The following is a 12,240-nucleotide window of genomic DNA, read 5'->3' as shown; positions in this document are numbered from 1 at the left end:
ATTGTTATGTTTATCATTACTTATTAAACGAAGAGGTAAATTGAGATTTGCCAACTAACAAATTCTTAGAGAAGACAACCACCTTTTTAACTACTATAGTCCACTAAGGAATAAAGTGGTTAAAATTTTTCTTTTAATCAGATTACCATAGTCAGGCAAACCGTGCAAATATATTACCTAATGCATTAGGATAGTGTTCTAAGGAGTTACACTGAAGGGATATGATAACCTGGTTTTCCTTCCTTCCTATTTTATAAACGTGTGTATATTTGGTTGTGGGTTTCTCTCTTTTTTTTTTTTTTTTTTTTACAGAGCGATGTTAGAGCTCCAAAAAGCACTAAGCACGTCCATTCAATTCAGTGGAGTAGAACGAAACCTCAGGATGAAGTGAAAGTTGTCCAGCTTGCCATCCAGACGTTATTCCCCAACTCAGAGGGCAACGCTGGAAGCAGGTCTGACTCAAGTAAGTCAGCTGTGCACTAGACATGTTCCAAAGCGGAAATGCCAAATCCTCAGACCAGGGATAAGCGCCAGTCTGTGAATTGACATAGATTTCTAATATAATACTTCCTTCTTCTTTTTTTAGAATATTGGGTTTTATACACAAATTATATGGAAAGTAGTATTTATGGGCTTGGAAATAGGGACATATTATAATAAAGTATAATATTTGGATAACTACCATAAAAGATGAAAATTAGTGATTATTTTATATTGGTAAATAAAATATGTATGTATATTTATACACATATATATTTAGTTTCCAAAATTGTAGATAAAGATAAGAATCATCTTCCATGTCCAGCAAACCTTCCTGTAGAATCACTGCTATCACTGGGGCGACCTCTTGAGTCCGGAGCACCATGGATCCATCAAAGCATAAGAATGATAGGGGTGGGACTTTCCTGGTGGTCCAATGGTTAAGGCTTCGAGCTTCCACTGCAGGGGGTGTAGGTTTGATCCCTGGTCAGGGAATTAAGATCCCACGTGCTGTGCAGTGCGGCCAAAAAATGAGAAAAAAAAAAAAAGAATGATAGGGGAAGGGAGCGAGGGGGAAAATAAAAGGAAGGAAGGAAGGAAAGAAGGGAGGATAGAGAAAGAGAAAACATGAAATACATATGCTGGGTAGTGGTGACAGTAATTACAGACACTATAAAGAAACCATTTAGAAATAACAGAGGAAGGCAGGCTGACTTGCTGTTGAACTGGTCATTATTTGCTAGCTTCAGGGAAGAAGTTCTGACCTTCACCTTTGCAGGTCCAGAAACTCTAATACAACCCAGAGTCAGACTAACAAACATGCAGGAGATGGATACATAAAACCCCATGCAAATCACTTTTCACCGTGAGAAACATACCTCCCCAACGAACCAGAAACACACGTTTTCTGATCAGTGCCTCTTCTTCCCAATAAGAAAATATACCTGAGAAGCCATAACAGAAGGTTCTTTGGTGGCATGGAAACAAAGTACCCTGATGGCTAGTGTTCCTGAGTTATGAGAGCCTAGCTTCTGTGTCCTCCACTATAAGGACTCGCTTGCCAAGGAGACTAGGTGTGTGTTTTGTTGTTGTTTTTAAATTAATTTATTTTATTTATTTTTGGCAGCATTGGGTCTTCGTTGCTACGCCCCGGCTTTCTCTAGTTGCACTGAGCGGGGGCTACTCTTCATTTTGGTGTGTGGGTTTCTCATTGCAGTGGCTTCTTTTGTTGCGGAGCACAGGCTCTAGGCACGCGGGCTCAGTAGTTGTGGCTCATGGGCTCTAGAGCACAGGCTCAGTAGTTGTGGTGCACAGCCTTAGTTGCTCCGCAGCATGTGGGATCTTCCTGGACTAGGGCTCGAACCAGTGTCCCCTGCACTGGCAGACGGATTCTTAACCACTGCGCCACCAGGGAAGTCCCAGACTAGGTGTTTTTAAACGCCCACCAGCCAGGGGGCCCAGGATCCTGGGCAGTACTCTAAACCCAACAACACAGGTTTTAACTATAATAAAATTTATTGTCTTCCATAACAAGAAGTCCAGAGGTAGGCCGGGCTCCAGGTGCAGTAAGATAAGCTGCTCAACCATGTTAAGGATGAGAAATGAACCTTTCCTTCATTCCACTCTGCCATCCTCAATATGTTGCCTTTGCCCTCAGCCTAGCTCCTCTCGTGTTCACAGTCATCACATAAAGATATGATAAGGCTGAATGGATACAAATACAAGACCCATATATATGCTGTCTAAAAGAAACCCACTTCAGACCTAGAGACACATACAGACTGAAAGTGAGAAGATGGAAAAAGATATTCCATGCAAATGGAAACCAAAAGAAAGCTGGAGTAGCAATTCTCATATCAGACAAAATAGACTTTAAAATAAAGACTATTAGAAGAGACAAAGAAGGACACTACATAATGATCAAGGGATCGATCCAAGAAGAATATATAACAATTGTAAATATTTATGCACCCAACATAGGAGCACCTCAATACATAAGGTAAATACTAACAGCCATAAAAGGGGATATCAACAGTAACACATTCATATTAGGGGACTTTAACACCCCACTTTCACCCATGGACACATCATCCAAAATGAAAAATAAAGGAAACACAGGCTTTAAATTAAATGATACATTAAACAAGATGGACTTTTTTTTTTTATATATAAATTTATTTTATTTATTTATTTATTTTTGGCTGCGTTGGGTCTTCTTTGCTGCACTCGGACTTTCTCTAGTTGCGGCGAGTGGGAGCCACTCTTCATCGCAGTGCACGGGCCTCTCACTGTTGTGGCCTCTCTTGTTGCGGAGCACAGGCTCCAGACACACAGGCTCAGTAGCTGTGGCTCACGGGCCCAGTTGTTCTGCGGCATGTGGGGTCTTCCCAGACCAGGGCTCGAATCTGTGTCCCCTGCATTGGCAGGCGGATTCTCAACCACTGCGCCACCAGGGAAGCCCCAAGATGGACTTTTAATTGATATTTATAGGACATTCCATCCAAAACCAACAAAATACACATTTTTCTCAAGTGCTCATGGAACATTCTCCAGGATAGATCATACCTTGGGTCACAAATCAAGCCTTGGTAAATTTAAGAAAATTGAAATTGTATCATGTATCTTTTCCAAACACAACACTATGAGACTAGATATCAATTACAGGAAAAGATCTGTAAAAAATACAAACACGTGGAGGCTAAACAATACACTACTTAATAACGAAGTGATCACTGAAGAAATCAAAGGGGAAATAAAAAAATACCTAGAAACAAATGACAATGGAAACAGGACGACCCAAAACCTATGGGATGCAGCAAAAGCAGTTCTAAAAGGGCAGTTTATAGCAATACAATCTTACCTTAAGAAACAGGAAACATCTTGAATAAACACCTTAACCTTGCATCTAAAGCAATTAGAGAAAGAAGAACAAAAAAACTCCAAAGTTAGCAGAAGGAAAGAAATCATAAAGATCAGGTCAGAAATAAATGAAAAAGAAATGAAGAAAACGATAGCAAAGATCAATAAAACTAAAAGCTGTTTCTTTGAGAAGATAAACAAAATTGATAAACCATTAGCCAGACTCATCAAGAAAAAAAGGGAGAAGACTCAACTCAATAGAATTAGAAGTGAAAAAGGAGAAGTAACAACTGACATTGCAGAAATACAAAAGATCATGAGAGAATACTACAAGCAACTCTATGCCAATAAAATGGACAACAGGAAGAAATGGACAAATTCTTAGAAAAGCACAACCTGGAAGACTGAATCAGGAAGAAATAGAAAATATGAACAGACCAATCACAAGCACTGAAATTGAAACTGTGATTAAAATTCTTCCAGGGCTTCCCTGGTGGCGCAGTGGTTGAGAGTCCTCCTGCCGATGCAGGGGATGCGGGCTCACACCCCGGTCCAGGAAGATCCCACATGCCACAGAGCGGCTGGGCCCGTGAGTCATGGCCGCTGAGCCTGCGCGTCCGGAGCCTGTGCTCCACAACAGGAGAGGCCACTACAGTGAGAGGCCCGCGTACCGCAAAAAAAAAAAAATCTTCCAACAAACAAAAGCCCAGGACCAGATGGTTTCACAGGCGAATTCTATCAAACATTTAGAGAAGAGCTAACACCTATCCTTCTCAAACTCTTCCAAAATATAGCAGAGGGAGGAACACTCCCAAACTCATTCTATGAGGCCACCATCACCCTGATACCAAAACCAGACAAGGATGTCACAAGGAAAGAAAACTACAGGCCAATATCACTAATGAACATAGATGCAAAAAATCCTCAACAAAATACTAGCAAACAGAATCCAACAGCACATTAAAAGGATCATACACCATGATCAAGCAGGGTTTATTCCAGGAATGCAAGGATTCTTCAATATACGCAAATCAATCAACGTGATACACCATATTAACAAACTGAAGGAGAAAAACCATATGATCATCTCAATAGATGCAGAGAAAGCTTTCGATAAAATTCAACACCCATTTATGATAAAAACCCTGGAGAAAGTAGGCATAGAGGGAACTTTCCTCAACGTAAGAAAGGCCATATATGACAAACCCACAGCCAACATCGTCCTCAATGGTGAAAAGCTGAAAACATTTCCACTAAGATCAGGAACAAGACAAGGTTGCCCACTCTCACCACTCTTATTCAACATAGTTTTGGAAGTTTTAGCCACAGCAATCAGAGAAGAAAAGGAAATAAAAGGAATCCAAATCGGAAAAGAAGAAGTAAAGCTGTCACTGTTTGCAGGTGACATGATACTATACATAGAGAATCCTAAAGATGCTACCAGAAAACTACTAGAGCTAATCAATGAATTTGGTAAAGTAGCAGGATACAAAATTAATGCACAGAAATCTCTGGCATTCCTATACACTAGTGATGAAAAATCTGAAAGTGAAATCAAGAAAACACTCCCATTTAGCATTGCAACAAAAAGAATACAATATCTAGGAATAAACCTACCTAAGGAGGCAAAAGACCTGTATGCAGAAAATTATAAGACACTGATGAAAGAAATTAAAGATGATACAAATAGATGGAGAGATATACCATGTTCTTGGATTAGAAGAATCAACATTGTGAAAATGACTCTACTACCCAAAGCAATCTACAGATTCAGTGCAATCCCTATCAAACTACCACTGGCATTTTTCACAGAACTAGAACAAAAAATTTCACAATTTGTATGCAAACACAAAAGACCCCTAATAGCCAAAGCAATCTTAGAACGAAAAACGGAGCTGGAGGAATCAGGCTCCCTGACTTCAGACTATACTACAAAGCTACATTAATCAAGACAGTATGGTACTGGCAAAAAAACAGAAAGATAGATCAATGGAACAGGATAGAAAGACCAGAGATAAACCCATGCACATATGGTCACCTTATCTTTGATAAAGGAGGCAGGAATGTACAGTGGAGAAAGGACAGCCTCTTCAGTAAGTGGTGCTGGGAAAACTGGACAGGTATATGTAAAAGTATGAGATTAGATCACTCCCTATCACCATACACAAAAATAAGCTCAAAATGGATTAAAGACCTAAATGTAAGGCCAGAAACTATCCAACTCTTCGAGGAAAACATAGGCAGAACACTCTATGACATAAATCACAGCAAGATTCTTTTTGACCCACCTCCTAGAGAAATGGAAATAAAAACAAAAATAAACAAATGGGACCTAATGAAACTTCAAAGCTTTTGCACAGGAAAGGAAACCATAAACAAGACCAAAAGACAACCCTCAGAATGGGAGAAAATATTTGCCAATGAAGCAACTGACAAAGGATTAATCTCCAAAATTTACAAGCAGCTCATGCAGCTCAATAACAAAAAAACAAACAACCCAATCCAAAAATGGGCAGAAGACCTAAATAGACATTTCTCCAAAGAAGATATACAGACTGCCAACAAACACATGAAAGAATGCTCAACATCATTAATCATTAGAGAAATGCAAATCAAAACTACAATGAGATCATCTCACACCAGTCAGAATGGCCATCATCAAAAAATCTAGAAACAATAAATGCTGGAGAGGGTGTGGAGAAAAGGGAACCCCCTTGCACTGCTGGTGGGAATGTGAATTGGTACAGCCACTATGGAGAACAGTATGGAGGTTCCTTAAAAAACTACAAATAGAACTACTGTATGACCCAGCAATCCCACTACTGGGCACATACCCTGAGAAAACCATAATTCAAAAAGAGTCATGTACCAAAATGTTCATTGCAGCTCTATTTACAACAGCCCAGAGATGGAAACAACCTAAGTGTCCATCATTGGATGAATGGATAAGGAAGATGTGGCACATATATACAATGGAATATTACTCAGCCATAAAAAGAAATGAAATTGAGCTATTTGTAATGAGGTGGATGGACCTAGAGTCTGTCATACAGAGTGAAGTAAATCAGAAAGAGAAAGACAAATACCGTATGCTAACACATATATATGGAATTTAAGAAAAAAAATGTCATGAAGAACCTAGGGGTAAGACAGGAATAGACACAGACTTACTAGACAATGGAGTTGAGGATATGGGGAGGGGGAAGTGTAAACTGTGACAAAGCGAGGGAGAGGCATGGACATATATACACTACCAAACGTAAGGTAGATAGCTAGTGGGAAGCAGCCACATAGCACAGGGAGATCAGGTCGGTGCTTTGTGACCAGCTACAGGGGTGGAATAGGGAGGGTGGGAGGGAGGGAGATGCAAGAGGGAAGAGATATATGTGTATATGTATAACTGATTCACTTTGTTATAAAGCAGAAACTAGCACACCATTGTAAAGCAATTATACTCCAATAAAGATGTAAAAAAAAAAAACAAAAAACATATGATAAGGCCCACAGGAAATGAGAGGTCAATCCCTTCCCTGTTCTCATGTTTTGGAGTAAGAAAGACTTGCTTAGAAACCCCCTGCAGACTACCTTTCAGGTTGCTATGGCCAGAGCTGAGCACCTTGTGCATTCTCGACCATGGCATCGCTATGTCTGGCTTGGACTAATCAAAGTCTGCCTTACAGCCAGATGTGGTCAGCTTCCCCCATGCACATGGCTCCATGGAGGGGGTTGGACACTGAACAAAATCAGGGTTCTGTTGGAAGCTAGGATTTCAGAGAAGTCCAAATGAAGGGAAGAAGGCGTGTGGTGGTTGAATGAAGCCTGTGAGGAGTGTCTGAACACAGGAGGTCGCCTGTATCTGGATGCGTCCCTCACCTGAGAGGCGTGAGTCACCTGTGCAGAGCAGTGAGGGAGGCTGCTTGCTGGCAGAGGGTGGTGAGCATGCTCTGTTCCTCTCCAGAAGCTCCATCGGCACAAGCACGGCCAGAGTAGCTCAGTGAGGACACCAGGGAACTCAAGAATGAGGGCAACTCAGGCCCTTGGGAAGACAGAGATCTTAAGTGTGAGGAACTTGCTTATTCACTGAAATATAGCTTATTAAATGGCTCTTGTTAATTAACCATTTTCTTTTACCATAACTTCTTCCTGTTTGGCATGAAGCTTCATTTTTCATGCAGAAAACATTTCTTATCCCTGAACCTCAGGAATCTCTCCTCTGGAGATATGAACAGTCTCTCTCCCAAACAATGTTTAGCTGTTTCAACTATTAGAACCCAATTTATTTTATCTGCATTTAGGGTTCTTGAGGATTTAAAAGTGCTGGTTGGCAGAAAGACTTTTGTTTACTAAACATACCTCTGCCATCCAAAGACACTGAAACAGCAATTTCTAGAAGTGACAACGTGGCTAAGTGGGAACAAGATGGGATTTAGATGCAGAAGGACCTGAGATTATTAACTGAGTGACCGTGGGTCCAGTGACTTCCCCTCTCAAGCTTCGGTCTCCTCAATTCTAGAATGATATTATTAGTGTTGACCTGAGAAGATTTTTGAAGGGTTAAATGAGATACTATACAAAAAGCCTTTGGAACAGTGCCAAGCATGTAGCATAAATTCGGTAAGTATAAATGTCCTTATTTTTTTTAAGTATTTATAATAATAAAGGAAATGTCCTTATAACTAGCCTAGAATGTCTATGAATGGTAAAACTTTGAGCTTCCCAAATAGGCTTGAAGTATCCTGAGACAGGCTTATGAGTTAGGCATGCAGATTTACTGTAGCTTCAAAGATGTTCATTTCCGTTTCTTCCACAGGTGCTGATTGCCAGTGGCTGTATACTCTGAGGATGCGGCAGATTGCATCCAACACCTCCTTACAGCGCTCCCAGAGCAACCGCATCCTGGGGTCACAATTCTTCCCCTATCTCAATGACCAGGACTCCTATGCTGCTGCTGTGAGACGGACCCAGGTGCCCATTAAGTACCAACAGATAACACCTATAAACCAGTCCAGAAGCTCCTCTCCTACTCAGTATGGACTGACCAAAGACTTCTTTTCTCTGCATCTCAACTCCAGGGATAGTGACTTTTCCAGTCTTAATACTGACAACTCTTTAGAGAGGGGTCGATACTCAGATAGAAGCAGGAACAGACACAATCATGCTAGCCTATCGCTCAATTCTTCTCTCAGAGGAAGATTCAGTGGAAAAAGTCAGCATTCCACTCCTTCAAGAGAAAGATACTCTGGCAAATTCTGCAGGGTTTCTCAGTCAGCACTCAAAACTCATCAGTCACCTGACTTTAAGAGAAGCCCAAATGCCTCCCATCAACCCAGGACCATCCCAGGGATGCCTTTGCGCACAGACACCGACTCACGAGCCAATGAAGAGGAAAGCAAAGTCAGCGAAGGGGGATGGACAAGGGTGGAATACCGGAGAAAACCCCACAGGCCCTCTCCTGCCAAGACCAACAGAGAAAGACCCAGAGGAAACTTCCGCGGAAGGAGAAACTTTTGATGAATTGAACTAGTTGAGCTTTTCCTAGCACGTTTTTTTTTAATGTAATGGATTTTGCTAATGTGCTGCCTTCCAAAAGAACTAACAAAAAGACAACCTTTCCATTTTTTGGATTTGGGAAATACCTTCTAAGTGAGACTATAGCCAAAACAGGGCCAAATTATGGGTGTTGGTTGTCCAGTGTAAGTAACTAGACTTAAATATAACCAAACATATTTTATTTCCCTGAATTAACATCTTTAGAGGAGGGAATATACCATTTTATTACCCTAGCCATTGCTGTTCTAGTTAGCAGGGCCTGGACTAGGGTGAGGTTAAATGGAAAAACTTATCTTAAATGGGGCACTCATCTTGGGTGCAAAATTTAAGGGAGGAATCAAAAAGCTCAGTAATCAAGATAAATAATATTCTAGTGTAATATTTAAATAAATGAAAATTAATGCGAAATAACTGTGATAAAGAATCGAAATTCTACGTAAAGACAGAGTAAGCATTACTGATTTTTCTTTTTGTCTAAGGCTCCCATATGGCTTGGCAAGGCACTGTTACTGATCCTGTATTTAGAATTTTGATATTTTTTCATCATGTAATTTTTGCATTAATTTTCTCTTTTAAAAATATTGCATTAAAATATCATTTATCTCGATTACTGAGGTTTTTTTTTTTAATGCCCCCTTACATTTTGTGCCCAAGGCAAGTGCCTCACTTGCCTTACCCAATCTCCACACTGCTGGTTAGTATTTATTTTAGTAAGATATTTGGGTTTTTATCACGGTCAGAGCCAACTTGATTTGACTTGTCATTTTTAGGCAATAAAAAAGGTTATTGAACTTAATGTTGATTATGATGCCATGTATCATACCTTAAGGCTCACCAGAAACCAAAGATCTCAATTGCCTAGGAGATTTGTGGTTATTTCTTTCCCAAAGTTCCCAGGGACTGCCCTTGAATATCATTTTCTATATTTTGCCAAAGGAGGAGCAAAGAGGGGGAAAAAACGGTCCATGAAGTCCTCTTGGGATGTCAGCACTCTCAAATCTAAAAGAAAACAGACACAGAACAAGCTAAAAGCCAGAGAAATTTAAAATTACCAACAGCCTGTTAGAGCAAGACAGTAAATACCATCCTTGTAGCAAGAAAGCTGTAAGCAGCTGGGGGTAAAGAGGCGAATGGTACGGGTGGGTGGAAACTGCCTGCAGTTTAGGACAGGAATTGTGGGATCCAGCTTGGGAAATTCATATTTTTACAAATCAAAGGGTCAGGTGGCAACGAACATATTATATGTCAAATGAATAAGTGTTACTTTCAGTACCTTCTGAGATTCTGTTCAACATTCACTAACCCTGAATATCAAGTGTCCTTTGGCCTGGATAGGATTCTCAATGCTCTGTAGAAAACCACATGACACACTGGCAGTTCTGGGGATGGCGGGGGGCTTGGGGGGAGGTCTCTTTTAATAGAAACCGGTCTTCAAGTACATGCGTATATTCCCAGAGTAGCTGCCCTGTTCTAATACAGTGCTTGGGGACTGGAGGTGCAAACTGCATTTGGGCAGCATTAAAATCTAGGTTATAGGAAATGACCTTTACTTGCAAGGGAAGCTGTGACCTAAACATCAATCCAACAACTCAGTTGTCTAACTCTTATTGTTTGCCATCTGCATTTACAAGCAAAAGCGATGGGAAATGGTGACATCAGACACCGAGGTCCTCTTTTCCACCAAGGATAACCAACTTCTCTAAGGTTTTAAGCTCCACTGTGATCCTTTCTCACGAAGCTTGTATCAACCACAGTCTGTTTTCAATTATTTTTTTCCCTTTGTCCTTTGTTCATGTTTAATTTTTTTTAAAGTGAGCTAATACTGAGTATGCTATCTTCATAGCATGCTGCTTCCAAATAAACAATAAAATATTTTCTTTGATTAGAATTTCTGGATAGGGCTTCCCTGGTGGCGCAGTGGTTAAGAATCCGCCTGCCAATGCAGGGGACATGGGTTTAAGCCCTGGTCCGGGAAGATCCCACATGCTGCAGAGCAACTAAGCCCGTGCGCCACAACTACTGAGCCTGTGCTTTAGAGCCCACGAGCCACAACTACTGAAGCCCATGCGCCTAGAGCCCGTGCTTTGCAACAAGAGAAACCACCACAATGAGAAGCCTGTGCACCGCAACAAAGGGTAGTCCCTGCTCACTGCAACTAGAGAAAGCCTGCGCGCAGCAACAAAGACCCAACACGGCCAAAAATAAATAAATAAATAAATTTGTTTAAAAAAAAAATTTCTGGATAAGTAGCTGAATGTATTCTTAACTGGGTCACTCTGATGGGAGCCAAAATGTGGCTCTAATTATTAAACAAAATGTGCATTCTGGGGGATTATTTAAGACTCTGGTTTAAAAGGTATTATGCCAGTGATTGCTTGTTTCATGCTGTTTCCGCTCTTCTTGCTTTCTTGGGCTATTTGTTAGAGAATCCAGCCTGGTAGTAAAATGACTTAATGACCTCATCCCTAGTTAGTGCAGTAGCTGATCACAAAGAGGTTATTCCAACAGTGCACAAAACTGATCACTACATAAGATCTCATGAAAAAATACTTGTCACCTCAATGCTCCCAGCCAAAACCAAACTAAGAACATCTGGAGTCTGCTTCTTGCTTGTAAAGAAATAATAAGAGTGGATGTTATGTTTTTTCCTAATGATGCTTATTCACCACAAATTGCTTGCCAGGTTGAAAGATGAATGTAAGTCAAGGGCAGAGCAAGGATGAACGGGACTCTTTTTTTTCCATCAAGTTAAATCAGTAACATGAGGCTGAGTTTATAACAACAACCACCAACAAACACCACCAAAAAAACGCACCAGGGATATTTTAAGAGAAAAAAATTATAGTAGGAATAAATTAAGAAAGTATGTCTTTGAGTTGGGCACCTCTATGTGTGGGTGATATGGTCGACCCTCGTAGGCTTCTGATCAAGTCTGGAACAGCTGAGTCTATACTGGTTGCTACCAAAGAGGCAGTCATCACTCCAGGCATTGCCCAGACAAAGCGGGATGTTTTGCTCTTTGCACAGTCACTAGACTAGCAATTCTATAGAACTAACCTGAATGATTGAATAATCCCAAATATGGAAAGGAGAACTAGAGATTATTTATCAAGGATACTTTAGAAATAAACGTAACCTGGTAATTATTTTCAACCAATTCCTGAATGTAGTTCATAAAAATAATACAAATTAAACAGCCATTTTTTTGTTTGTTTTTTTGTTTTACTTTTCGGCTGCGCAGCGTGGCCTGCGGGATCTTAATTCCCTGACCAGGGATGGAACCCACGCCCCCTGCATTGGAAGCCCGGAGTCTTAACCGCTGGACCGCCAGGGAAGTCCCTAAATTGCCAT

The 12,240-nt window shown here is 40.7% G+C and overlaps 1 protein-coding gene across 1 annotated transcript in view; it reads left to right on the top strand.

Moving 5' to 3' along the window:
• The window catches only part of MAP3K20 (mitogen-activated protein kinase kinase kinase 20), a 172,273-nt gene extending 162,695 nt beyond the window's left edge, over positions 1-9,578 (top strand). The window contains exons 18-19 of the mRNA XM_082657753.1: positions 313-463; positions 8,150-9,578. Coding sequence (XP_082513879.1) covers positions 313-463; positions 8,150-8,850 — 852 coding nt within the window. The 3' untranslated portion in view covers positions 8,851-9,578. The remainder of the gene's footprint in view (positions 1-312; positions 464-8,149) is intronic.
• Positions 9,579-12,240: the final 2,662 nt, after the last annotated feature.

The sequence above is a fragment of the Grampus griseus genome (assembly GCF_964374135.1).
Source record: "Grampus griseus genome assembly, chromosome: 7".
Classification (NCBI taxonomy): domain Eukaryota; kingdom Metazoa; phylum Chordata; class Mammalia; order Artiodactyla; family Delphinidae; genus Grampus; species Grampus griseus.
Note: the sequence above shows the minus strand (reverse complement) of the source record. Positions and strands in the feature narration are given on the sequence as shown.